A 27,444-nucleotide genomic window follows, 5' to 3' on the forward strand; every position below is an offset into this window, starting at 1 on the left:
AGCCAAACTGGCTAGGGCACACCTTGGTCTTTTTTAAAAGTCTCCCAACTAAGCTTTCCGCTGCCCTTCCCCACGCACTTGCAGTTCTCTCTGACTAAGGTCCTCTTGGCTTTATACAGGCTTCCCTACTTGACCATCTAACTTCAGGGCCCGGGTCACATGCTTTCACAATACTTTGCATTTCCTATAGCTCAGATACAATCCTTGTGTCCACAAGGTCCACACAGTACCTGGCCCTTAGCAGCGGCTTCATAAGGTGTTACTGAACACTCACCTCTGGTAGGGTGTCAGCCTGGGACTTCTCTTTGGCATACTGGAAGCGGTGCCTGACAGGCCCTGCTCCCAAAAAAGTCTCCGCTCAGAGAAGCTAGGCAGCCCCCACCCTTCCCCAGTTATTGTCACAACCACTCCTTTCCCATTTACTGTCACAACCACTCACCCAGCCCTAAAGTCACACCCAAATCACCATTTTAGTCGCACATTCTCAATCTCTTGTACCATTCCTTTCGGGGCTGGTCTCCTCTATCACATTTTGATTACTCCCAATTTCTTTCTCATTAATCTTAACTCCATTTCAATTGTGTGGGTACAGCATTTTGTTAATTATAATGCTTTCAGATTGAACATAACACTATTCAGGGAAAGCAATGAATGGGAAAACTTTACCAGTCCTCTCCACGTCAATTTCCCCAGAGACTGTGACCTTGTTTAAAAGGTGATTTCTTTAAAGTACAAATTTAGCCCTAGCAGGTTTGGCTCAATGGATAGAGGGTCGGCCTGCGGACTGAAGTGTCCCGGGTTCAATTCTGGTCAAGGACACATGCCCAGGCTCGATTCTCAGTAGGGGGCATGCAGGAGGCAGTAGATCAATGATTCTCATCATTGATGTTTCTATCTCTCTCTCCCTCTCCCTTCCTCTCTGAAATAAAATATATTTTAAAAAAATATATACAAATTTAGAGTTAGAATTAAATATTTAGAGAATATTCTATTTTCCTCAAAGCATATGTTAATGAGAAAAAACTAAAATGATCCATCATATTTGTAAGAGAAAGAGGCGATATAGCATATTGTTAAGATTCTGAACTCTGGAATCAGACAAACCTGCATGGGAATCTGCCCCCAGACATCGAGGCTAGCTTCTGCCTCTATAATATGAGGCTCCAACAGAATCTATGTCGGGGCTGGGGGGGGAGGGAAGGGGAATGCTGTAAAGAGTAAATTCTGCCTGGCCGATCTCGCTCAGTGGTTAGAGCATCGGCCCATGGACCAAAGGGTCTCAGGTTTGATGTCCAGTCAAGAGCATGTACCTGGATTGCAGGCTCCATCCCCAGCCGGGGTTGGGGTGTGTGTGGGAGGCAACCAATCGATGTGCCTGCTACAGATTTTGGGGATGGTCCAGGGCCAGAACAAGAGTTTGCAATGGCAAATGAGCCTACCCGAAGTGAGAATACATGTGGTAACCTCAGCCTCTCTTCAATCCTCATCCTCTAGGCAGGGTTTCTCAACAGCAAACTTGACGTTTTAGGCCAGATAATTCTTTTTTGTGGGGGCTGCTCTGTGCATTGCACAACGTTTAGCAGCATCCCTGGCCTCTACCCACCAGATAAGTGATGGCAAACCTATGACACGCGTGTCAGAGGTGACACGCGAACTCATTTTTTGGGTTGATTTTTCTTTGTTAAATGGCATTTAAATATATAAAATAAATATTAAAAAATATGTCTTTGTTTTACTATGGTTGCAAATATCAAAAAATTTCTATACGTGACATGGCACCAGAGTTAAGTTAGGGTTTTTCAAAATGCTGACACGCTAAGCTCAAAAGGTTCGCCATCACTGCACTAGATAGATGCTAGTAGCACCTCCCCAGATGTGACAACTAAAAATGCCTCCAGACAGTGTCAAAAGAGGGCAGGGGGATGACAGAAGTAAAATTAATGACTGCTCACTGTCACTACTCAAAGCTCTCTCCTCCACTGGTTTAACAGGTTACTCTCCAGAAACTCTACTCATGTATCAAAATGGTCTTTTTAATGGTATTTTATGAAACTAAAAACACTTTCTCCAGATGTTAAGAACCTCCCAGGTGATTAATCCACATTTACCTTATCTCCCACCCCAGGCACTGGGGACTACAGAATAGATAACACCCATTTTCCAGCTCTATTCAGGAAGTACGGCGAGTGTAAGGTATATTTGCAACCCGAACATCTGAACTTAGGTAAAATATTCTGCCTGACCAGGGCTATGTGAGACAAGCCACATACCTGATCACTCCGTAGGGTAGCAGGACCCCCCTCACTACTATTCAAGTAATTTACGTATCTGACTGGGAAGCCAGTGGAGGTCAGCTGACTGCACAAGTTGGGTGGGGTGACCGTGGAGTGGAGTGTAAACCTCAGCTGAAAAGAGAAAACGTGTGAAGCAATGCGTCCGCTGAAATAAAGGCTGAAGACCTTCACTGAGACAATAAGCTGAAGGCTATTTATCAGCTTGCCCTCTGGGATCTCAGCTGGGTGCAGGTCGGGGGAGGTTCAGCCTCGATCTGCAACTGGCCCTTGTCTCAGCTCCCAGGCCTGGTCATTCATTCAGACTCTCCATAAACACTTACTGCCAGACTTTGCGCGGGGCCCACAGCTGGAAAACCATGGCCACACCTTCGAGTTCACCGGGGGAACCAGCGCTGGACAAGCAAGCCATCACCGGGCGGCGAGGGCCACCAAGGAGAATCGCAGGGAGTGGACACCCCGTCACCAGAAGCCCTCCGCCCTCCCGGTCCCCAAGGCCACGGCCCCGCCGCCGCGTCTCCTCGGACCCCCAGTCCTGCCTCCATGGCGCACCCTTCCCCAAGGCTGGCCCGGGTCTGGACGTCGCTGACCCCTGGTTCGGAACTACAGACCTCGCTGCTGCTGAACTCTACGGATGCTCCCTCCTTCCTCAAGGTTCGCCGATTCCGCGTGCGTAACTGAGCCGCGCCGGCCACCGTCCGCGGGGCTTGGCGCGCCCGTGACGTCAGTGCCGTGCGCCTCTCCAGCGCCAGAAAAAAAAATATGGCTCTAGCGCGGCCGCCGCCGTCGCCGCCGCTCTCGTGGCTTGCGGCTCGGTGGTTTCTGGCGCCTCGACGGAACCTGGCGGCTAGCGGTCCCGACGAGCCCCTGCCGGTGGTGCGCATCCCACGGGCGCTACAGCGGCTGCAGGAGCAGCGGCAGAGCCGGCAGCGGAGCTCCGCGCAGCCGGCGCTGGTGCGTCCTGGCCGGCTGCTCATCTCGGCGCGGCGGCCGGAGTTTAACCAGCCGGCGCGCCTCACGCTGGGTCGTTGGGAGACCGCGCCACTCGCGTCGCGGGGCTGGAAGAACCGGCGCTCCCGCTCGGATCACTTCTCCATCGAGCGCTCACAACAGGAGACCCCAGCCTTGCGGAACTTCTCGTCCGAGGACAGCTTCGCCGATCTGGGTCTGGTGCCGCGAGTGCTGCGCGCGCTGCAGGAGGTTGCCCCCGAGGTCGTCCGGCCCACCACGGTGCAGTCGAGTACCATCCCCCCAATACTTCGAGGCCGCCACATCCTCTGCGCGGCGGAAACGGGCAGTGGCAAGACTCTCAGCTACCTACTGCCTCTCCTTCAACAGCTCTTGGGCCGACCCAGCCTGGACTCCAGGACCCCTGCGCCCCGAGGTCTGGTCCTTGTGCCGTCGCGAGAATTAGCCGAACAGGTGCAGGCTGTGGCCCAGCCCTTAGGCAGGTCCTTGGGACTCCGGGTGCAGGAGTTAGAGGGAGGCCATGGCATGAGTAGGATCACGCAGCAACTGTCCAGGCAGCCTCCGGCCGATGTCCTCGTCGCCACTCCGGGGGCTTTGTGGAAGGCACTGAAACGTCAGCTAATCAACCTAGAGCGGCTGTCCTTCTTGGTATTGGATGAGGCAGATACACTGTTGGATGAAAGTTTCCTGGAACTCGTGGAGTACATCTTGGGGAGGAGCAATATAGCAGAAGGCTCAGATGACTTAAAAGACCCCTTCAATCCCAAAGCTCAGTTGGTGCTGGTTGGGGCTACATTTCCCAAGGGTGCAGGTCAGCTGCTGAGCAAAATCTCTAACTCGGACTCTCTCACCACCATCACCAGCTCCAAGCTCCACTGTGTCATGCCTCACGTCAAACAGACATTTATGAGACTGAAGGGAGCAGAGAAGGTACCCGAGTTGGTGCAGATCCTCAAGCAGCATGACCGAGCAGATAAGACCGGCTCCTCGGGAACTGTTCTGGTGTTCTGTAATAGCTCCAGCACTGTGAACTGGCTGGGATATATTCTGGATGACCACAAAATCCAGCACCTACGGCTGCAGGGACAAATGCCGGCCTCGATGAGGGCAGGTATCTTCAAGAGCTTCCAGAAGGGCTCCCGAGACATTCTCCTCTGCACGGACATAGCCTCTCGGGGCCTGGACAGTACCCAGGTGGAGCTAGTTGTCAATTATGATTTCCCCCTCACCCTGCAAGACTACATCCACAGAGCGGGAAGAGTGGGCCGAGTAGGGAGTGAGGTGCCAGGCACCGTCATCAGCTTTGTTACCCATCCCTGGGATGTGAGCCTAGTTCAGAAGATTGAGCTGGCAGCTCGCCGGAAGAGAAGCCTTCCAGGACTAGGGTCCCTAGAGAACCTTGTCCCAGCTGACATGAATGCAGTGTCATAACAGGGATCCTCCCTCTGTGCTGGGTGAGTAAGCGAATTTCTCAGTAGGACACGCCCAGCTGTCCAGTCACCTCCCTGAAGATCCCGGGAGTTACTGGCCAGCATAGGAAGGTGAGCTACTGAGCATGGCTCACTGTAGTTTTTCACATGAGTCTTGAAAAATAAAGTAGAGTTTGGCTTTGCACTGTATCATGATTTCTAACAAAAAAATGATGTTTTGGCCCTCCCGGCATGGCTCAGCCATGCTCTGCCTTCTTTCCCATCTCCTGGTGACAGAAGATGAGACAGGATTAAACTATTTCACCAAACTGGCAAAATAAGCATATCATATAGCATCCTCTCACTTATTTCCTTGGTTCCAGGCTCTGCAACATTATATAAGCTTTGCCTGAAGTAATGAATAGTTAAGCAAATAATGCTCCACAAAACAAATATTATTGCACACTGAAAAGAATCAGGTTATAGAGAACAGAAATGGGCCAGAGCATCCTTTGCCAAAGAGAATATTGTACTAAATATACAGTGAAGCTCTTTTTTTATGTGAAGAATATGAGGCTCAGAGGGATAAAAGAATTTGCTCAGAATCACACAGTAAGTAGGTCAGAATCTGGTCTGTCCTACCCAGGGTTGTGTTCCCCACCACACTAGCTTTTGTCAAATGTGACCCATGCACAGGATAACTGTATACCTCTGTTTTTCTTGAATAGTCCTTTACATTTTTGCCAGGCACAGTTTTTAAAAAATATATTCTTTTATTGATTTCAGAAAGGAAGGGACGGAGAGACAGAAACATTAATGATGAGAGAGAATCATTGATCAGCCACCTCTGGCACGCCCCCCCTATGCATCAAGCCGGCAACCCAGGCATAGGCCCTGATCTGGAATCGAACCGTGACTTCCTGTTTCATAGGTCAGTGCTCAACCATTGAGCCACAGTGGCCAGGCAGGCACAGTTTTTAATATCACTTTCACTCTCAAAAGCCACCCAGTTTAGACAATACCTTGGTCACTATCTATGGACCACTCTATCAGAACTGCCCAGGAAGCACCCTGGCTGATTTGCTCAGTGGTTAGAGCATCAGCCTAAAGGGCCTCAGGTTTGATTCCCAGTCAAGGGCAGGTACCTCGGTCTCCAGTAGGGTGCATGCAGGAGGCAGCCAATCAATGATTCTCTTTTTTTTTTTTTAATATCTTTTTATTGAATTTAGATAGGAAGGGGGAGAGAGAGAGATAGGAACATCCACCATGAGAGAGAATCATGGATCAGCTGCCTCTTGCACACCCTCTACTGGGGATCAAGCCCACAACCAGCAGGCACGTGCCCTTGATCTGAATCAAACCCGGGACCCTTCAGTCCGCAGGCCGAAACGGTTAGGGCTGATTCTCATTGATGTTTTATCTCTCCCTCTCTGAAGTCAATAAAAATCTTTAAAAAAAAAAACAACTGCCAGGAAGCTTGTTCAAAGTGCGGATGTCTGAGCCCCACTCCAGATCTGGATGCTTTCTGAGGGTTGGCCCGAGAATTCACTTACAGGTATTTTCGAATTGTTTTGTGGAATCTATAGGTGAGTCTCAAGCCCTCTTAAGTTGATAAATCATTTGTCTATGCTATGCTGCCTTCCCCAGAGTCCCAACCAGGTCCTGAGAAGATCTTGGTACTCTACCAGAGCAGAGGGATGCTCCCAGATAAGTAATCTCTCAAGCTTTGGAGAATCTGAGTGATCTCACCTGCCAAGACAAACCTCCTCCAGAACTCTCCCCTTCACATTTTACCTCCTACCACTCCCCAGAGGTAATCATCTCTAATTAATCCTGACTTTGTCCTAACACGCACCATGCTAACTCAAACTACTTAAGAGTGAGCGACTTCTGAAATGGTAGCTAGGCAGTCTACCTTCTGGGCACATCCTCTCTGCAACAGCCCAAGCAAACAAATGTCCCATCTTTGCTTATTAACAGCAACAGAGATTCCCCCTGCTAAGGAAGATTATCTCCATTGCTAGGAAGTTCTTGACTACACTATCAAAAGGTGCCCCAAATATGATTTCTTTCTATGGGCCTGATCATGCTAAGGCTCTGCAGGGTTGTCTGTTTCCTCTTCTGAGTAACACCAAATTATCTTCTTTTTTTTTAAGATTTTTAAATTGATTTTTAGAAAGGAAGGGAGAGGGAGAGAGAGAGAGAAACATCAAGGGCTAGGGAACCTGCAATTGAGGTACATGCCCTTGAAAGGACATTGAACCTGCAATCCTTCAGACCATAGGCTAATACTCTAACCACTGTGCTAAACTGTCCAGGGCCAGGTTGTTTTGATCCCCAGGTTGGTTGGGGTGCATGCAGGAGGCAACCTATCAATGTTTCTATCTCACATCAATGTTTCTCACACCCTTTCTCTCTCAAATCAATAAAAACAATGTTTTAAAAGTAAAATAATAAATAAATAAAGCGGACCCATCATTCCCACTCTGTGAAGTCATTCGGGACCCTCACTTTGCCTTGGAGTACCTTTAACATCTCCCCCAGTGTCACTTTGAAATGTGATGAGCTTGTCCTTACACTCCTATCAGCTATAAATCTGGAGCCCCAACATGGCGCCCAACCATTGAGCAGAACACCTCTCCACTACTGTGTAACCTTGGGTAGGCCCTTAACCTCTTGGTTTTTGAGTCCTCAGTTCTAAAAACATGATGGTTTTATGAACTGACATTTGAGGCAGAACAAGGTCAAGAAGAACTTGTCTTTGCTTTTACTCTTCCCAACTGAAATGTCTCCCCTCTCTTATCCCCAGGTCCACATCTTACTTGTCCTTCAGGCCCACCACCAGGGAGCCTTCCTTGATTCCCCCGTCCACACAAATCTCTGCCTTTCCAATGGTTGGATACTTAGTGCCATAAACCTGGCTGTCTTAGGTTAACCTTGCTTCTCATGCTAATCTCAGAATGGAGTTTCTCTTGCCTTCCTGTGGTCCCTAGGGCTGTGCCAGTCCAGGGCTATACTCCACAGGGAGTGGCTACTTGACTAAGGCACAAGCAGGGCACACGGGGTAGTGATGCCTCACAGTTTTCATGGCAGGGTGACTACAGAAACGTGGTGTTCCCGGGAAACCTTTCCTCAGTACTCTACCAGATACCAAGCTGTTCGTTGCCTGAGAAAGATGATTTACCGGCTCTTATACCCTCAATGTAACTTATCCTGTCCTCTGGGAGTGCAGCACAGCAGGTAGGCCTCCGTACAGAAGAGTTGGTGTACACACAACCTCACCTGCCTGCCACCTGATCCTTTTGTGCTTGTCCATCACACCTGGGAACTGCCCTCGCTATACGCAATACCAGTGTCCTGGGGCCCCCTCAGAGACCCACAGAGTTCCCTCTCACTGCTGAGGACAAGTGCAGTGTCATTCCTGGGCAAGTGTTCCGGAAGGTTCTCATCTTTGTCAATGTAACCTTCCCCTCTGGGCTACAAGATACTTCCCATCAGACCCTTTACTTCTTTACTGGCCCGTCTCTTAGCAAAAGTCAAGTTGCCAACATGGGAGAGGTTCTGAAATGATTTATATTAGATTGTTTTCCCAAACTTGGAAGGCATTTCCTTAAAGCAGGGGTGGGGAGCCTTTTTTCTGCCAGGGGCCATTTGGATGTTTATAGCATCATTCACTTAACATTCAAAATTATCAGCTTAACGACTAACCTGCTATATTTGGCCGAACATTTAATTAATTCACCCCTAATGCCTTGGCAGGGCCAGACCAAATGATTTCTTGGACCGAGGGCCGTATATTAGTAAGCCTCAGAGGGGACAGTCTGGAAGAAATCTTTTCTGTTGTGAGAGAGATGGAAGGGGAACCTGATTGTAATTATTTTCAGGGTCTGTTTTCTCTGGAAATGGGGAAGATTTTCTGTTCTGCCGCTGCTCTAGGCCCCACAGAATTGTTTTTTCAGCCAACACCCCTTCCCTAGGGAGCTCACAGCAGTAATGAGGTAAGGCTGTGTTTTGGATGTCAAGCAGATTAGAAGGCTTAAGCAAAAACCTGGGGGAGGCATGAGAGACGGCACGTCCTGGCAGAACAGTGTACGGCACAAGTGACTGGTCAGTTCTGATTTTCTTTCCAGCAGCAATGGCTCCCACCTTTCCTCCTACACCTGGTCACTACCATGTCCCCTGCCAAAGGTGGGGAGAAACCTGAGTGGGCTGGCATGGGGAGACATACTGCCTGGTTGGTGGCTACTGGTCCTACGATGCTCCAACAAAGGTGGAGGCAGAAATGCCAGTCCCCAGAGGAGCATGTAAGAGACATCAACCTCTGGAAGAGTCTGACGAAGACCTCAGTTGCTCCAGCCCCAAAATCTGGCGATTGGAGCTCAGTGGCAAGAGGTTGATGGCCTCCTGGCCAAGTCAGACAGGGATTCCTTGGACTTCTCGACTTTGAGCTTCTGCCCCTCTCACCAGGAGAGGCCTTGAATTCTTTACATCCATCCATTTGTCCAGATATCCTCTACTGATCATCTACTGGTGCTGGCCCTTTGCTGGGGTGTGCAGTAAGGGGGCTGGACAAGTCTTCAGTTATCAATCACATGTGCTGGCATAAGCACACAGGAAGGTGGACTGCGAGGGCACCAGGTGCCGGTAGAATAGAATTGGGGGGAACAAAGCTGGGGGGGTCTTCATGGGTCAAGCTCCTGTAATTCAGGTCCCTCTAGCCTTCCCCCAGTTGATGGCACTACCTCAAGGATGAGGGACAGTATGCAAACCAACCTCAGATCAGGATCCCTGTGGGCTTCACAGTGAAGTCACCAGAACATCTGGTCCCCAGCAGCAGCCAAGTAAGCCATGCGAAACCCGTCAGATACCACTTGCAACTTTGCTCTGGGGACCTTGTGTGCTGGTCCTCTGTACAGCCTGAACTCAGGCAGAGCCTGGCTGCCAGAGAACCCAAATCGTCACTCATCCTCATCAAAAAAGCAGCCGTACAGGTGAAAAGGAAAATGTGTGTGTGTGTGTGTGTGTGTGTGTGTATCGGGGGGTGGAGGGGTGGGTGGGGACACTTTGCAACCTAGTTGAGTATCTGGTTAAGGTTAAAACTGTGGTTTTACTTCCCCACTCCGACTGACTTGGGCAGAGCTGCAGAGCCTAACCCCAGGGCCCCGCCACAGCTGACTTGGGTGGAGCTGTGGGGACCCTCAGGGGCCCCCCACAGGAGGAGATATATAGGTCAGAGCCACCCCACGAGTTCAGTTCAGGCTTTGGATCCGGAATTGCCCTGGACTAGCAGATCTGAGAAATAAAGTTTAAATTTTCCTCCCTCAGAGCGCTGGCTGATCGTTCTGTGCATTCTGCCACAACACAGGTACAGGACTGGGATGCTGGTGAGGGTTCTAAAGGGAAAGGTGGGGATTAGGGAGAAGGCTGAGTGGAAGTCAGATGCCTCCACGGTTATGCACTTCAAGCAAGAGCAACGATCACAGCCTTTTGAGGAAGGAAAAGGTGCAAACTGTTCAAAGAGGTCAGCCTCAGCTTTGCGATTGGAGGATGTAAGTCTGTGGCTTCCAGGCTCTTTCTGGCTGAAGAGACTGTTGTTTCTTGAAAATTTAACTATGTTAGTCATCATGGGAGCAGAACCAGAGCAATGCCCAGAAAGCAGCAGGGACAGCCTGAGTCTCCAGGATCAAGGAGCCCTGTATGTGGAAGACCAGCTGCTCACTCACATACTTCTTTCTGGTGGCAAGATTTTCTGTTCTAGTCCTGCCTCAACAAGCCCACCAGTTGGAGACAGTGAGAGGACAGCACATGCAAAGGCCCTGTGGCAGTTGGCAGCCTGGCTGGTGCAGCCAGAATTTAGAAGGTCAGAAGGTTTTGCTATTTGCTGAGACTAGAGAGGTCAGTGGGAAAAGACTGCCCAGGACTTGAGAGCCAAGTAAGGAATTTGGTATAACCTAAGAGCAATGAGAAACCACAAAAGGACTTTAGGCAGGAGAACATTCGATTTTTTCCTTTTTTTTTTTTAATCCTCACCCAAGGATATTTTTTCCATTGATTTTTGGAGAGAGTGGAAGAGAGAGAAACATTATGTGATCTCACACCAATTGGTTGCCTCCTGAAGGAGCCCCAACCAGGGCCTGGGCCAGGGAGGAGCCTGCAACCAAGGTACATACCCTTGACCCAAATCAAACTGGGAGCCTTCAGTCCACAGGCCAACACTGCTTTATCCACTGAGCCAAACCAGCTAGGGCAGTAGTCGGCAAACTGCGGCTTTCGAGCCACATGCGGCTCTTTGCCCCCTTGAGTGTGGCTCTTCCACAAAATACCGACTTCTGTACATGGGCCACAAAGTTTCAGTCGCACTGTACACGCATGCCCGCATGTGGTATTTTGTGGAGGAGCCACACTCAAGGGGCCAAAGAGCCACATGTGGCTCGCGAGCCGCAGTTTGCTGACCACTGAGCTAGGGCAACATTAGATTTTTTCGAAAAGCGATAGGGACATGTGCAGGAGGCAACCGATGGATGTCTCTCTCACATAGATGTTCTCTCTCTCTCTCTCTCTCTTTCTCTCTCTCTCTCTCTCTCTCTCTCTCTCTCTCTCTCTCCTTCCCTTCCACACTCTCCAAAAGCAATGGGAAAATATCCTAGGGTGAGGATTTAAAAAAAAAAAAGATAGGTCTGGTTGTTCTGTGGGGAATGGACCGGAGGTGGGAAGAGGTGAGAGATGAAACTGCCTGAAAGTGGCCCTCTGTGGGAACAGAAGAGACACTCCTGGGAAATTTTTTGAGGCTGAACCAGCAGGATTTGGAGAAGCCCTGAAAAAGGAGGGGTGGGCAGGGGGAAGGCAGCATCATCAATGACATTCAGGTCAGCTCTGCGGCCAGGCCCTGGGCTTCCCTGCCACCTCCGGCCACTTCCAGCACCTGGATAACGTTTGCCAGAGCCTCTGCCCCCATACTGTCCCTGTGACCAAGTCTCTCCACTGACACTGGGAGCTCCGAGAGGACAAGGCTTGACTAATGTGTGCCTGTTTCCCCCTCCCCAGGGCAGGGCAAAGGTGGCCTCGGTGAGGTTAAGGGGAGGACAGGCAAGCCTGTTGGCTAACATGTGCTTGGCACGTGGGTGTGAGTGCTCACATGCCCTTGACTGTATAAGGGTCTAGGTGTATCTGTGTATAGCTGGGTGTGTGGTCACCTCAGGGCCATGGCCAGCAGAGCCAGCCTATCTAAGGACTGAAGAATGTTACTTAAAATGTGCTGCCTGGCTAATCTACAGATGGTGCCCGCCTCCTCTGGCTCAACAGCCTATCTCTGTTAGACTAGAGCTGCCCCGTTCCTGGAATGTTAGACATTTGATCCCTCAAGGAAAATGAAAAATCCTGAAAAGCTAAATGCTCCCTTCTCATTCCTCTACCAGCAAATGTTACTCATTTGTCTGGACTTCCTGTCCTTCTTTTCCCCATATTTTTATAGCCCAGCTTTCTGGTGGGGCTATCAAGAGTGGAACAGACGTGCTGTTATCTACCAAACTCACATTGGTGGCCTGGAAAACAGCACATCCAAGAGTTTCCCCCCACTCAGCTGCAAGAGTAGGTGTGAGGTTGCTGGCCAGCAACGGGGAGTAGAGGGAAGAAAGGGAGCCAGGTTTGAGTTTGGGTGCACAAGTCACCTCGCGCAGAACCCTGGGGAACTCACATTCAGAAGTGGGGCTGCCCAGAGAACCCTCAAGTTAGACCCACCCCCGATACAGCACCTTTGGTGGGCCCTTCCTCCTGGCCAACAGGCACTGGGCAACGTCAAGTGCATAATTCCTCAAATATACCCAAGCGAGGAGCCCTTCCCCTCGTGGGTAGCCCAGGACCTCTAGTCCCTGAGGAAGAGTTTTGCTCACTTTATTTGGGGGAGGTTTCTAGGGTCTCCGGGCCTCAGACTTAGGCCACTGTCCCTGCACTGGTCACTCCTATCAGCTGGGAAAGGTTACAAAGATGGAGCAACACCAGGGGGTGCCAAGGTTCAGAGTACAAACTTGAGAGGTTGAGGAAGGAAGGAGTTTGGGCAAGGACCCAGAATCCTCTCAACTTCTGTGATAAGGCACATTGCCCACGTACGGGTGTGAGAGAGGATGTGGGTGTGTGGGTGGGGGTTCTTGGAGGAGAGAGCTAGGATGAGAGCCTGAGTCTGGAAATGGGGTGGGGCCTGCCAAGCAAGAACGGGAACTTAGCCCAGAGCCACCAGATAAGGCGGTTGTAACCACAAAAACCAAGCTCCAGGCCTCTCCTTAGGACCCATCCTTCTGACCTCAACAAGGCAGGGGGCTTCCACGCTGAGGTAGGAGGGCTCCTGGCCAGCAGGTCAGCCAGCAGCTCTGGGAGGAATGTTGCTGGGACTGGGGCTCTGCTGCCCTGGAAATAACTCGTTTCCTTCCATTCAAACAGAGTATTCTCTGTGCTTCTGCTCTGTTGCGTAAATGCTCCCTGGCCCTCTCCAGGTGGTGGCCCAGTTCACATCCCCAAAGTCCCTCCATTCGGACGGTGGGGAGGTGTGGCATGTCTGAGGGGAGAGCTCTTTCCTGGGACTGATTGGGAAGATGGGAGAGCGGGGGCTCCTGACAGTTCCCAATTCCTGGCTGGACTCCCTGGGGGTAGACACACAGGCTGGGAGTAAGGGAAGGGAAAAAGAAGGCCAGGGGCAGGGGGCTGCCCCCCCGACCTGAATCCAAGGTCCATAAAGTCAGCCCCTCATTCCAGAGACTATCTCCTCCCTCGCACTCAGCCTCTGTGGCCCAGCGCAGGAAAGCCGGGATCCCAGAACACTGTGACCATAAAGTGGTCCTAGGGGTGCCCAGGGGCAGGCAGATGGGATGTGATAAGGTTGGGAGAGGTCACAGGGCCGAGGGGCCACTCTCTGGCAGAAGGACTCCAGGCCCTCTCTCTTGAGAGCAAGTTGGGGGGGGGAGGGGGGGGGGCCGAGGAACCTAGAGAGGACCCAGCAGAGCAGTGGGTGTGGGAGAGGGGCAGGGCGGGGAGGCTGCACTGGGAGGGCACGCGCTGCGGGGGAGGGGGGGAGAGGGGAGGGGGCTCCTTCCAGGCCGGAGGGGAGAGGCAGTGCCGCCCCCTGGCGGCAGCGCTCAGGCATCGCAGATCTCTGCCACGGGTCGCAAGGTCCTGTGACTTCACCCCCCTCTCGCGAGGCCGCGCTGCTGAGCCGCTGGAGCCGACCGTTGGGACCCCATCGTCGCCCTCGGCCCTTCTCCTGCCTCTCAGGTTCTCGAGACCAGACGCTGCCCGCCTGCCGGGACTTGCGCAGCATGCGGCCCGCGGGCCTCGAGTGTCCCCGCATGCTCTGCCTGTGGCCTCTGCTGCGGCTGCTGCTCCTGCTGTTGCTGCTGCCCCAGCCGGTAACCCGCGCCCAGACCAAGCCGGGTGCCTCCAGTGCCCCGATGGCCCTGGGCACCCCAACAGCGCTGGACACCCCCAGCGCCCTTCCCACGCCCGGCACCCCCAGTGCCAAGACTGGGCCCGAGGCCCCCAGCGACTCTACTGCGCCAGGCACCGCTGATGCTCCCACCTCGCCTGGAACCCCCACCACCCCGCATCTGCGGGAGCATGCTCGGGCCCTGATGCGGGACTTCCCACTCGTGGATGGGTGCGTAGGTGCGGTGGGGGCTGAGCTCCCCCTGGGCTAGGGAGGAGGTGCCCTCACATGGATGTCCTTTCCCTCCTCTCTCACCCCCTCCCTGTCGGGAATGCCCGAGCCCAGGCCTCATAGGGCCCTGGGATAGTGTGTGTAACCGTGTGGGGTGGGGAACGCCTCGCTGGCCCAGGCTGGCCACCTGTCCTGCCTGATCTCCGGGCCTAAAGGATTCCACCCATTTGCCGCTGAGCTGACCCTGCCTTGACCTCCTTCCAGCCACAATGACATGCCTCTGGTCCTGAGGCAGTTTTACCGCAACCAGCTACAGAATGTGAACCTGCACAATTTCACCCGGGGCCAGACCAACCTGGACAGGCTTAGAGACGGTCTCGTGGGTGCACAGGTACCGCAGGGACACACCAGGCGCCGCTGGCTGCTGGGGAACGTGGGGGGACTGTGGCCCGAGAGACCACAATAAGTTAGTCACATGGCAACTCAGTTACCAGAGTGACCCCAAAAGTGCCGTGACATCAGTGCTCGGGGTTGCAGGGGCCATGGTGAACCAGCTGGGTGGGCGTCCAGGTAGCAGGGAACACGCGCTTTATCGCATGTGGTCTCTGGGTCCCCTGGGCGCTGTGTGGGCTGTGGAGGCTTTGGAAGGAGGAGCTCCAAAGCAGGCCCCGCCCAAGCCGATGCCTGGCCTTCCCCCAGTTCTGGTCAGCCTACGTCCCATGCCAGACCCAGGATCGGGATGCCCTGCGCCTCACCCTGGAGCAAATTGACCTCATCCACCGTATGTGTGCCTCCTATTCTGAGCTGGAGCTTGTGACCACGGTTAAAGGTAGGCAGGCTGGTGGGTGGTGGTAGGGACTTGATGGGGCTACCCCAGCCCCTGAAAGTGACCACCTCACCCACCTGCCCCCAGATCTGAACAGCACCCGGAAGCTGGCTTGCCTCATTGGCGTGGAGGGCGGCCACTCACTGGACAGTAGCCTCTCCGTCTTGCGTACCTTCTACATGCTGGGTGTGCGCTACCTGACCCTCACCCACACCTGCAACACACCCTGGTGAGCACAGTGCAGATGGTCTGGGCCTACGGAGGCAGGGATCTGCCCGAGATACCACTGGGACCCAGACCACACTTTATCCCTGGGATCCGGCTCTGACCCTGGAGTGGGGAGGGGATCTGGGCTCACAGAGCAACTCTGGACCCCCCAGCAGGGTCTTCCTACTACCAGGCACAGCCCAGCGTGGGTTCTTGCTCTTGCTCTACGGGGGTGCCGGGATAGAGGGTTCAGTAGGGCCTCTCGGTTCTTGTGGCCCAATTATGGCCACCAGTCAGACTGCCTCCCGACCGTTCTGCAGGGCAGAGAGCTCAGCTAAGGGCACCCACCCCTTCTACACCAATGTCAGCGGGCTGACCAGCTTTGGTGAGGTAAGAACCCTGCTTCCATACCCTGCTCCACCTGCACATACAAACCCCACCTGTTCCCTACAGATAAATGCACATGCATGTGCACCCCTGATGCCTTCTGCCCAACCTTTCCCTGCAGAAGGTGGTGATGGAAATGAACCGTCTGGGCATGATGGTAGACCTGTCCCATGTCTCAGACGCCGTGGCACTGCGGGCCCTGGAAGTGTCACGGGCACCTGTGATCTTCTCCCACTCAGCTGCCCGGGGGGTATGCAAGAATGAACGGAATGTTCCTGATGAGATCCTGCAGCTTCTGGTGAGAGACACCACCCTGGCCCTTGACCTAAAGCAAGAGGTTTGCAACAGGAACCCTTGAACCTGAGCCCCAGTGCCCTCAACTTTCCTAAACCCTAGGCTGAACATCTGCCCTGAACTCTTGAACCCAACATAGGGTTCTAGGTGGTAAATACTCCTCTGAATCTTGAAACCCAGGGCCAAGACCCCACCCAAACCAGGACTGACCCTCCTCCATTCATACAAAACAGAGAGATGACGTTTCCTCTGACCTCAATGTCATGGTGAAACACCTTCCTCACAGGCGCCCAGCCGGTGAACAGGCAGGTGGTTGTGCTGGGGGAGGGAGGGGCAAGCTGAGTGTCAATTTTCCCACTCGTGCAGAAGAAGAATGGTGGCATCGTGATGGTGTCCTTGTCCGTGGGCGTGCTGGAGTGCGACCCGTTGGCCAACGTGTCCACTGTGGCAGGTGAGCCCCACCTGAGCTCTCTGAGCAGCTCTGATTTGTACCTAAAGCTTTTCTGGGGACCCTCAGAACAACCAATGCATTTGACCCATCCATTGGCAGTAGGCACAGACCCCCAAAACTGAAACACGCACAGTACGCAGCACCTTGGTGCCATTACAGCTAGAGCCACAGAGTGGCTAGTGCAATACTCTTGGGTATAAGGGAGGCAGCTATACATAAAGCCTGGGTGTCTCCGTAGGGGCTCCCAAAATGCCCTGCCCCTGCCTCTGGCCAAGGGACTGGGCAGCCTCTTAGGTCTCTGTGGTGTTTGTCCCTCTCCCATCTTTCACATCCATGGAAAGGAGCACCCATAGGTGTTCAAGGAGATGTGAGGCAGGGTGAATCCTGATATGAAATGGCCCAAACTGGTAGCGCTGGGATCTACTAGAAACTTGAAGTCCAGTCTAGAGACAGCTGGGATCACATCAGGTCAAAAGCTCAGGTCTCTCAAGTTGGCACACTGGGGGCCAAGCCATGAAGTAATTGGCCTGCATGGCCTACAGGCTGCAAAAAGAGGAATCAGCAGAGTCCAGTCCCCACCCCCACCCCTGCCCTGGAAGCCCCACATTGCTGACTCTCCATCCCCCAGATCACTTCGACTACATCAGGGCCGTCATTGGATCCGAGTTCATTGGTATTGGCGGCGATTATGATGGGACCAGGAGGTGAGTGCTTCCCTGTGGCTTGTCAGGAGCTAGCTGTGCAGCAGTGGGCCTTCGCGGACTCCGTGTCCACCACAGCATGGTCCTCATGGCCTTTAGACCTTGACCACAGGTCTGCTGGCCCACTTGGCATCTCCCCTCCTAGGAACTGTTTCCTGGACTTTCTTGTCTGACTGTGGCCCATTGGCCCCACTCTAAGTCGTCATATTTGGCCAAGCCACCAGACAGCTCATCTGCCTAGCACAGTGATGGTGAACCTATGACACGCGTGTCAGAGGTGACACTCGAACTCATTTTTTTGGTTGATTTTTCTTTGTTAAATGGCATTTAAATATATAAAATAAATATCAAAAATATAAGTCTTTGTTTTACTATGGTTGCAAATATCAAAAAATTTCTAGATGTGACACGGCACCAGAGTTAAGTTAGGGTTTTTTTTCAAAATGCTGACACGCCGAGCTCAAAAGGTTTGCCATCACTGGCCTAGCATGTGCACCCACCCCCCAGTGCCAGCAGACCCACTGCCTCTGAGCAGACTTTTAGCAAAGTCTGGTACAGGTTGAACATAATTTCTGCTTGCAGCTGGGTCTGTGCATGCAAGGGTTCAACCCAGTTATTTTTTTAAAATATATTTTTATTTCAGAAAGGAAGGGAGAGGGAGAGAGAAACATCAATGATGAGAGAGAATCAATTGATCAGCTGCCTCCTGCACGCCCCTAATGGGGATCGAACCCACAACCTGAGCATGTGCCCTGACGGGGAATCAAACCGTGACCTCCTAGTTCATAGGTCGGTGCTCAACCACTGAACCACACCAGCCGGACTCAATCCAGTTCTTAAAAAGCTCTTCGTTTTATACATAGAGGAAGAATTTGCATTCAGTGAAAGGCATAGATCTTAATACAATTCAAATGAGTTTTGACGAATATTCAAGGAAGTTTTGATTCTGAAAAATGAAGAGTAGGGGGTGAATCATTTACTCTCTCCCAGTCTCCATTTCCCGTATCTGACCGGGGCTGGGGTTCAATGGATCCCGAACACACAGGGCTGTGGTTCTGAGTCAGGACCAGGGAACAGATATGGGGCCCACCAACTGGTTGCCTGGCGGCCATACAGTTTCCCTCAGGGACTGGAAGACGTGTCCACATACCCAGTACTGATAGAGGAGTTGCTGAGTCGTGGCTGGAATGAGGAAGAGCTCCAGGGTGTCCTTCGAGGAAATCTGTTGCGGGTCTTCAGACAGGTGGAGCAGGTAGGTGTGCTGGGCTGGGCGAAAGCATCGCTCCGGAGGCTGAGCAGGTTGGGGGAAGCTGTGGGAGCTGCCTCACCACCCACTGCTGCCTCCAGGTTCGGGAGGAAAACAAGGGGCAGAGGCCTTTCGAGGATGAGTTCCCAGATGAGCAGCTGGGCAGCTCTTGCCGCTCGGTCCTCCCGAGGCTGCATCAGAGACATTATATGGCTCCAGACCAGAAACTAATTGAGACTCCTTCGCATTGGAAACCGAAGTTGTCATCTAAGAAGTCATTCTCAAAATCATCCCCCCACATTGCCCCAAGCCTCACAATTATTGCTTCCTTCCCAGCCGTCGTTCTGTGGCTCTGGTGACCCAGTTCTTCCTGTCAGATGTCACTTTGGCAGCTGTGGACACCCCACAAAGTTGCCCCTTTGTGCAGGCACAAATATTTCCTGAAAATAAATATTTTAGACTGGAACCAGGCATGAGTGTCCTTCTCTGGGGTGGGTCCCAATACTGGTGGTTGGTGGGGGACCCTGCTGTTCAGCCACCAGTTACTCAAGGAAGACATGCTGGTCGAGGCTTGCGGAAACCCAGGCGATTGGGCTCAGCACTGGAAGAAGACAGTGGGTGGCTCTGGCTGCATGAGGGTGGATTCCCTCTGGGTCGCTCACCTCAATCCCCATCCTGACCCACTGACCACCATTTGACGATCTTTCAGAGAATTTGAGTTCACATTCCCAAGTAGGGAACCTGCATGGATCACAAATGACCTTTGTTCCTATTTGGACAGAGCCCTCCAATGGCCGGACTGCCCTGGATATGGGGCCACACCTCCCTGACCCCCAGAGACTTCCTCTCTGAGAGGCACAGGCTACTTAAAGACAATCACCCCATCTAACCCCCAGGCCAGTTAATAATAATAAACATGATAATAGCTAATGGCTAATAAAAATGACAATACTAATAGTCTATGCATATCCCATGATGAAGCAATTTCACCCAAGGTATATATCCATACATTCCCCCATAGGCATATAAAATAATATTTATAGCAGTACTATTCATAATAGTCCCAAACTGTGCATTTCAAAGTCAACTTCAAGAAGCCAAAGACAAAAGATTATCTTAAAAGCAGTCATATTTTTTAAATCATATTAACTTGAGGAACAACAATACTGGCAACTGAATTTTCAATAGAAATAATGGGGCAGTGCCCTTGGCAGCCCCCCGGATCTGTCTCTTGCTTCAACAGTGCTAGGACAGAACATACTCAGGGACACCCCCTTTTCCAGTCTCCAACCACCCTCCCTCCAACCTGTTTTCCACTCACCACCTTTGGAACCACCTTGGCCATCCTCAGCCTCCAAGACCACCAGTAAATACCATTGTGTGTGTGTGTGTGTGTGTGTGTGTGTGTGTGTGTGTGTGTGTTATTTTAGAGAGAGGAAGGGGGGAGAGAGAGAGACAGAACAACAAACATCGATTTGAGAGAGATATCATCAGTTGCCTTCCATACAACTGGGTTCTAATTCCTGGTCTGTGCCCTGATCAGGAATTAAACCCGCCACCTTTCAGTGTACAAGATGCTCTAACCAATTGAGCCACAATAGCCAGGGCAGCAAACACCATTTCTGAACCATAACTCCTTATTGCTGAACAACCATGAGCCCCTTCATTCGTCAGAATTATTCCACCAAGGTGGAGGCTGCCCTCAGCTGCCTGGTCAAGCTGCATCTGCGGGCCTCCTACACCTACCTCTCTCTGGGCTTCTATTTTGACCACTACAGTGTGGCTCTGGAGGGTGGGGCCACTTCCTCAAGATGTCAAAGGAGAAGTGCAAGGGCACCCAGCATCTTTTAAAGATGCAAAACCAGCATGGTGGCCGAATACATTTCCAGGACGTGCTGAAGCCTTCCCAAGATAAATGGGGTAAAACTCAGGATGTCATGGAAGCTGCCATGGTCATGGAAAAGCACCTGAACCAGGCCCTTTTGGATCTGCACACCCTGGTTCTACCTTCACAGAACCTCATCTCTCTGACTTCCTGGAAAACCACTTCTTGGATGAGGAAGTGAAACTCATCAAGAAGATGGGCGACGATCTGACTAATCTCTGAAGGCCGGCCCGTCCCCAGGCTGGGCTGAGTGAGGATCTCTTCAAGAGGCTCACCCTCAAGCAGACGAGGAGCCTTCGGAGCCCAGAGGCCTTTGAGGGGCCTCTCTGCATTCCTCTGGTGTCTAGCTTTTGCTGACCTCCCTGAAACCACGAAAATCCTCACTTGAGGATATGTTTTTATTGATTTTTAGAGAGAGGAAAGGAGAGAGAGAAAAACATTGATCAGTTTTCTCTGGATACCAGGGATAGAACCCACAACCTAGGTATGTGCTCTAACTAGGAATCGAATCTGCAACCCTTTTGTGTACAGGACAATGCTCCAACCAACCAAGCAAACTGGCCAGGGCCTGCAAAGCATCTTTTTAACCACCGTGGAGTCCTCTCCCATGCATTGAACCAAATGGAAACAATAAAGTTATTTTTTGGCGGGGGGAGGGGAAAGGAATAATGGACATCTTTACACAGTGGAATATCTTTAACCTGCTGAATAAAAGTAACTACTACTGTTGAATTCTGTGAAGTGAAATATTCTTCAAAAGTGAAGGGAAGCCAAAACCGGTTTGGCTCAGTGGATAGAGTGTCGGCCTGCGGACTGAGAGGTCCTGGGTTCGATTCCGGTCAAGGACATGTACCTGGGTTGCGGGCACATCCCCGGTGGGGGATGTGCAAGAGGCAGCTGATCGATGTTTCTCTCTCATCGATGTTTCTAACTCTCTCTATCTCTCTCCCTTCCTCTCTGTGAAAAATCAATAAAATATATTTTAAAAAAATAATAATAATTAAAAAATAAATTAAAAAAAAAAAAAAAGTGAAGGGAAGCCCTGGCTGGTTTGGCTCAGTGGATAGAGTGTCGGCCTGCGGATTGAAGGGTCCCAGGTTCGATTCCGGTGAAGGGCATGTACCTTGGTTGCGGGCACATTTCCAGTGGGAGGTGTGCAGGAGGCAACTAGTCGATGTTTCTCTCTCATTGATGTTTCCGGCTCTCTGTCCCTCTCCCTTCCTTTCTGTGAAAAATCAATAAAATATATATAAAAGAAAAAAAAGAAATCTCTTCTTTATAAAAAAAAAGTGAAGGGAAATAAATACCTTTTTAGACAAATAAATGTGGAGAAAGAAATTGGAAATGTATAAATCACCTAATGAGAATATCAGTTATTATGGGAAAAGTGCACATCAAATAGAAATTAAGGAGGTCATAGGTGCCCTAATTTCACATTTGAAATGGAGATACAAATACTTAAAGTATCTTTAGATTTTGAATTTTTTAAAAAAATCCTCACCTGAGGATATTTTCCTATTGATTTTTAGAGAGAGTGGAAGAAAGAGGGAAAGACAGAGAGAAATACTGATGTGAGAGAAACACATCGATTGGTTGCCTCCTGCACATCCCCTCACCAGGGCCCGGGCTGGGGAGGAGCCTACAACCCAACCGAGGTACGTGTCCTGGACTGGGTCCCTCCCAGTTTCCCCCCTGGCCCACTCCCTTCGTTTGTCGGTCCCTATCAGAAGCCAAGACAGAGGGATCCGGGTGGAGGGAGCCCACGATGCGTCGGCAGAGGGCGCTCGCGGCCGACGCCTGCCTGGCCCATTGGGGTGCTCTCCCAATTGGGAGCAGGAGGGCCGTGGTGCCCCCTGGCGGCCACGCAGTGCGACGGCGCTCCGGATCCCTGGAAGTCTTCCCAGCGTCTTGACCCTCCTGCTCTCGAAGCCGCGCTGCTGAGTCATCTAAGTCGACGGTCGGCTGACCGTCTGCCTCTCTCAGGCTTTCAAAACCAGCCCTTGCCCGCCTGCCCGCCTGTGCAGCATGCGGCCCGCGGCCCTCGAGTGTCCCCGCGTGCTCGGCTGGCGGCCTCTGCCGTGTCTGCTGCTTTTGCTGTTGCTGTCGCTGCTGCTGAAGCCAGTGACCCGCGCTCGGACCATTGCGGGCGCCCCCAGCGCCCCGAGAGCGCTGGGAACTACCAGCGCCAAGACCATGCCCAATGTCCCCGGTGCCCCAACCACGCCAAGCACCCCCAGAGCCCTGAGACTGCGGGAGCGCGCGCAGGCCCTGATGCGGGACTTTCGGCTGGTGGATGGGTGTGTAGATGCCGCGTGGGGGCGGTGGGGGCTGAACTCACCCCTAGGCAGGGGAGGGGATCCTGCGCGTGCAGGGCTAGGGAGGAGGCTCCCTCACACCTCCCCTGGATACACTCTCTCCATCATCATTCATGGGCCCTTTCTCCCCATTATCCCTTTTCTGGTGGAACCCAAGCTGATCCTCCAGAGGTCTCCCTATTGTTTGCCTGTGTGAGGTGGGAAGGTGGAGTGGGACAGGGCCGGTCCAGGCATGTTGACATGTCTTGCCTGACCTGAGGCCATGTCCGCACTCTAACCTTATCTTGACACCCTCAGCCACAACCATCTGCCCCAGCTCCTGAGACGGCTTTTCCAGAACAGGCTACAAGATGTTAACCTGCGCAACTTCAGTCGTGGCCAGACCAGCCTGGACAAGCTCGTGGACGGCCTTGTGGGTGCACAGGTACCACAGGGACACACAGGGGGCCACAGCATGGTTGCTGGGGAATGTGGAGGCCACAGGAACCTGGGTAGGCAGTCCTCTGGTGACTGGGTATCATAGGACACAATGTGTCATCAGGTGGCTGCTGGGGAGCGTGGGGATGTTGGAGGCCAAGACAGCCTGGCCACATAGATCCCTAGGTTCTGTGGAGACACACAGAAAATGATCAGAAAATCCCTGGTGATTGTGGGAGGTGCCGAGACCACAAAGGACATGGTGAGTTGGCCTTGGGGCATTCACACAGCACACGGACAAATCGCAGGCAAGGATGATGTGTCCTGAGCCCACAGTTTGGCTGCTGGCAGCAAGCTGAATGGTTATCAAGGTGCCATGGGGTCGGCCTCACTTAGGCCACTGACCCTAGTGAGTACCGTGGGGGCTGAGGAGGAGTGGCAGGCCAAGGCGTGACCCCATTCTGGACCCTTGGGCCTACCCTTAGTTCTGGTCAGCCTACGTCCCTTGCCAGACCCAGGGACAGGATGCCATACGCCTCGCCCTGGAGCAGATTGACCTCATTCATCGCATGTGTGCTTCCTATGCTGAACTGGAGCTTGTGACCTCAGTCAAAGGTAGACTGTCAAATGGGGGTGGGGGTGGGGGGTTGGGAATAGTCAGTGGACTCCTCTGGTGCGTCTGGCCCTGGTTCCGGACCACTTGATCATCCACCCTCTTCTAGATCTGAACAGCACTCAAAAGCTGGCCTGCCTCATTGGTGTGGAGGGTGGTCACTCACTGGACAGCAGCCTCTCTGTTCTACGTAGTTTCTATCTGCTGGGAGTGCGCTACCTGACACTCACCTTCACCTGCAACACGCCCTGGTGAGTGTAGTGGAATGATAGACAGGATGGCGGGGAAACTGCCAGAGAGGTGAGGACAGAGGTGTCCAGAGGGAGGCTGGACTGCTGGCAGGTCCCTCACACTCCCAGATAGCAGCTGGCCTACATCCTTACCCTGCTCTGGAGGTGGGCTGCATGAACAGAGGGATTGCAGAGTCCCCAGGCTCTGATGGCCAAGGTGTGGCCCACTAGATTGCCCTCCACTGGCTGTTCTGCAGGGCAGAGAGTTCCGTCAAGTTTGAAGACCACTTCTACACCAACGTCAGTGGGCTGACAAGCTTCGGTGAGGTGAGGACTCCTGTTCCCTACCCGAACCCACCTGTTCCCTATAGATATGTGCACACTTGCATCTATGACACACACACACACACACACACACACACACACAAATAAAATATTTGTCCCATCCTAGACGGTTTGGCTTAGCGGATAGAGCAAAGACCCGCAGACCAAAGGGTCCCGAATTCGATTCCAGTCAAGGGCACATACTTCGGTTGCAGGCTCCTCCCGGGTCTGGGCCTTGGTCAGGGCTTGTTCAGGAGGCAACCAATCGATGTGTTTTTCTCACTTCGATGTTTCTCTCTGTCTTTCCCTCTCTCTTTCACTCTCCTTAAAAATCAATGGAGAAATATCCTCGGGTGAGGATTAACAAACAAATAAACAAACAAAAAATTTGTCCCTGCAGAAGGTGGTAGGGGAAATGAATCGCCTGGGCATGATGGTGGACTTGTCCCATGCGTCAGACACCCTGGTGCAACAAGTGCTGAAGGTATCAAGGGCTCCTGTGATCTTCTCACACTCAGCTGCCAGGGCTGTGTGCAACAATTTCCTGAATGTCCCAGATGACATCCTGCAACTTCTTGTGAGTGGCCACCGCAGCCCTCAAACCAGGGCTAAGCATGCTTCATACAAAGATTCTTGACCCTGAACAAAGCTACCAGCCCAGGCCTCACTTTTGGACTCAAGGCTGGTTAACCCTCCCCATCTCTGAAACTCAAGTCCAAATCAGTTCTACCCAGGGACCCACAAACCCAGAGGAGAAGTGTCTTCCAATCTCTGAAGGCAGGACTGAGTATGGTCCTAATAGGAGGGCCCTCCAGGGATGGGGCAGGTCATCAGGACAGAAGGGCCAAGGTGAGTGTCCATTTATTTATCCCTGTAGAAAAAGAATGGTGGCATTGTGATGGTGACGCTGTCCATGGGGATTTTACAGTGCAACCTGTTTGCTAATGTGTCCACTGTGGCAGGTAAGCCCGACCTCAACTCCTTGCGCAGTTCTAGCTTGGGTCTGTGGCCACCGGGGCCCTCAGGACAGCTCCAGCGAGCTAGCACACCTGTTGGGCAATAGGCAGACCTTGGGAAGTATATACAGCTCTTCACGGCCACCTGATCTGGGCCCACAGTCAATGCTGATGGGTTTGGGCAAGCATCTGCCTCTGCTTCTGCATCTCACTTTTACTCCACATCTCTGGACGGGACAGGCAGGCAGACCCCAACCAGCCTCTCAAGGAACCCAGAGGCAGGGTGGCTTCTGGGCAGGAAAAGATCCAAAGAGGTGGCTCTGAAGTTCACTCTAGGTCCAGTGTCCAGCTTGTGGCCACTTCAGAACTCACAACTGGCTAGGAGCTCTGTAGAGTCAGCTGCCATGGCCTGGAGTACTATGGGCAGGGTGATTGGTCAGGGCTGAGCTTCACCAGACCAGGGCAGGGCTGATCCCAGGGTCTAACTCAGCCCAGTGCTGCCCACCACCAACCTCCACCCTCTAGATCACTTTGACCACATCAAGGCAGTCATTGGATCTGAGTTCATCGGGATTGGTGGAAATTATGACGGGTCTGGCCGGTGAGTGTTTCCCTGGGCTTTTTTTCTTGGGCTGGGATAGAGGAGGGAATTATAGTTCCCCATCCTGTGGTCCTCCCATCTTTCAAACCACAGGCTCTTGTCTTCCAGACAATTTTATATTTCCCCACTCTCAGGGCCTGTGTCCTGAGCTTTCCCTGTCCCTTTCTGTGGTCCACTGGACCCACCACCACTCGAGGTCATCACCTCCTACAGGCAGAGCTCATCTGCCTGCACAAACTCCAGTCCCAGCCCAGTAGGTCTGTTGTGGGCTGATCATCTGTTCAGTGGGTAGATGCTGCAGAAGCCTAGTCTTCAAGGAGCTTCCAAAGTGGCGTTCAGTAGTCTAAAGAACAATGACCTTCAGTTTCCCACGTGACTAGGGCTGTTGGGACAATGGCCATAGACAAGGATCAGGGCCATGGTCCCACAGCTGGCTGCTGTTTGCACAGGTTCCCTCGGGAGCTAGAGAATGTATCCACATACCCAGTTCTGATAGAAGAGTTACTGAGGCGTGGCTGGAGTGAGAAAGAGCTCCAGGGTGTCCTTCGTGGAAATCTGCTACGGGTCTTCAGACGAGTGGAACAGGTATCATGCTGGGCTGAGCAAAAGGATGGTTCCGTGGTGTGCAGGTGAGGGGTGCACTGGGGGAGCCACTGACTGCTGGCTCCCACCCGCAGGTGAGAGATGAAAACAGTGGCCAGAACTCTGCAGAGGATGAGTTTCCAGACAGGCAGGTGGGCAGGTCCTGCCACTCCCACCTCGTGACTCAGCATGAACACCTGGCCACACACCTGGATGTGGCCAAGTGGCCAAGCAATCATATTCTCCAGAGTCCCCCAAAAGCCTCCCCACACCTTGTCCTAGGCTTCATGGCTACTGCCACCTTCTCAATCCTCATCCTGTGGCTCTGGTGACCTGGTCAGTTTCTCCTGGTCACCTTAGGAGTCTCACAAAGTCCCCCTCCCAGTCATCCAGGCACAATCATATGCTAAGAATAAACATTTTAGGCATGGAACCAGGTGTGAGTGTCCTTCCTCTTTCGCATGGGAGGGGATGATCCAGACTTCATTCTTTTTTATGGATGAACTAGAAGCCCATTGCACCAAGATTCGTGCAATAGGCCTTCCTTCCCCTGGCTGCCGGCACTGGTTTTCCTCCGGCACCCGGGACCCAGGCCTTTGGTCCAGCTGCAGCGAGGCTTGGCTCTTCAGTCTTCAGTCCGGCCAGAACCTTCAGTCTTCACTCCATGCTTTTGTATGCAAATGAACCACCATATTTGTTGGGTTAATTTGCATACTCATCCGATTGGCTGGTGGGTGTAGCAGAGTGACACCAATTTGCATGTTTCTCTTTTATTAGTCTCTTTTATTAGTGCGCGCGCGCGCACACACACAGACACACACACACACACACACACACACATACAATCCCTGGTACATAGAGATCACAGTTTGTTACCCATTCATCTGTTGATGGAAATTTGGGTTGCCTCCACCTTTTGGCTATACAATGAACATTGGCATACAGGTATCTATTTGAGTCCCTGCTATCAATTCCTTTGGGCACATGCCTAGGATGAAATTGCTGAACCATAGGGCAATTCTAGGTTTAGCTTTTTGCAAAACCATCACACTGTTTTCAATAGCAGCTGTACCATTTTACATCCCCACTCAGCCATG

At 52.3% G+C, this 27,444-nt stretch overlaps 4 protein-coding genes and 1 pseudogene across 13 annotated transcripts in view; 4 read left to right on the top strand and 1 right to left on the bottom strand.

Annotated features, from left to right (window-relative positions):
• The window catches only part of DUS2 (dihydrouridine synthase 2), a 32,574-nt gene extending 29,591 nt beyond the window's left edge, over nt 1-2,983 (bottom strand). For 5 of the 9 annotated variants that reach the window (XR_011468925.1, XR_011468924.1, XM_070398786.1 and 2 more), the window contains exon 1: nt 2,903-2,950. The gene's annotated coding sequence lies outside the window, so the exon portion shown is untranslated. Of the gene's footprint in view, nt 1-274; nt 1,003-2,270; nt 2,406-2,614; nt 2,679-2,902 lie in introns of those variants that run through there. The other 4 variants (XM_070398787.1, XM_070398788.1, XM_070398791.1 and 1 more) reach the window with 4 other exon arrangements.
• Nucleotides 2,984-3,033: 50 nt separating this feature from the next.
• On the top strand, nt 3,034-4,872 carry DDX28 (DEAD-box helicase 28). Its single transcript, XM_070398785.1, has one exon. The coding sequence runs from the start codon at nt 3,054-3,056 to the stop codon at nt 4,689-4,691; it is 1,638 nt and encodes a 545-aa protein (XP_070254886.1). The 5' UTR covers nt 3,034-3,053; the 3' UTR covers nt 4,692-4,872.
• A 4,665-nt stretch (nt 4,873-9,537) lies between these two features.
• Nucleotides 9,538-18,883, top strand: LOC138996693 (dipeptidase 2-like). 2 transcript variants are annotated; one of them, XM_070397817.1, is made up of 11 exons: nt 9,538-9,660; nt 13,931-14,312; nt 14,577-14,703; nt 15,012-15,141; nt 15,226-15,367; nt 15,666-15,735; nt 15,854-16,030; nt 16,393-16,477; nt 17,106-17,181; nt 18,295-18,430; nt 18,526-18,883. In XM_070397817.1, the coding sequence occupies exons 2-11, from the start codon at nt 13,975-13,977 to the stop codon at nt 18,781-18,783; spliced, it is 1,539 nt and encodes a 512-aa protein (XP_070253918.1). In that variant the 5' UTR covers nt 9,538-9,660; nt 13,931-13,974; the 3' UTR covers nt 18,784-18,883. The 2 variants fall into 2 exon arrangements, with proteins under 2 accessions (XP_070253918.1, XP_070253917.1); XM_070397816.1 differs by lacking the exon at nt 9,538-9,660 and adding an exon at nt 12,871-12,995.
• Nucleotides 18,884-20,077: 1,194 nt separating this feature from the next.
• LOC138997356 (ferritin light chain pseudogene) lies at nt 20,078-20,666 on the top strand (annotated as a pseudogene).
• Nucleotides 20,667-22,334: 1,668 nt separating this feature from the next.
• Nucleotides 22,335-26,736, top strand: LOC138996802 (dipeptidase 3-like). Its single transcript, XM_070397974.1, has 10 exons — nt 22,335-22,606; nt 22,922-23,048; nt 23,527-23,656; nt 23,764-23,905; nt 24,142-24,211; nt 24,609-24,785; nt 25,086-25,170; nt 25,690-25,765; nt 26,215-26,350; nt 26,443-26,736. The coding sequence occupies exons 1-10, from the start codon at nt 22,335-22,337 to the stop codon at nt 26,677-26,679; spliced, it is 1,452 nt and encodes a 483-aa protein (XP_070254075.1). The 3' UTR covers nt 26,680-26,736.
• Nucleotides 26,737-27,444: the final 708 nt, after the last annotated feature.

Source organism: Myotis yumanensis, unplaced genomic scaffold (assembly GCF_028538775.1).
Source record: "Myotis yumanensis isolate MYYU_CA2020_CCGP unplaced genomic scaffold, mMyoYum1.0.hap1 SCAF_18, whole genome shotgun sequence".
Classification (NCBI taxonomy): domain Eukaryota; kingdom Metazoa; phylum Chordata; class Mammalia; order Chiroptera; family Vespertilionidae; genus Myotis; species Myotis yumanensis.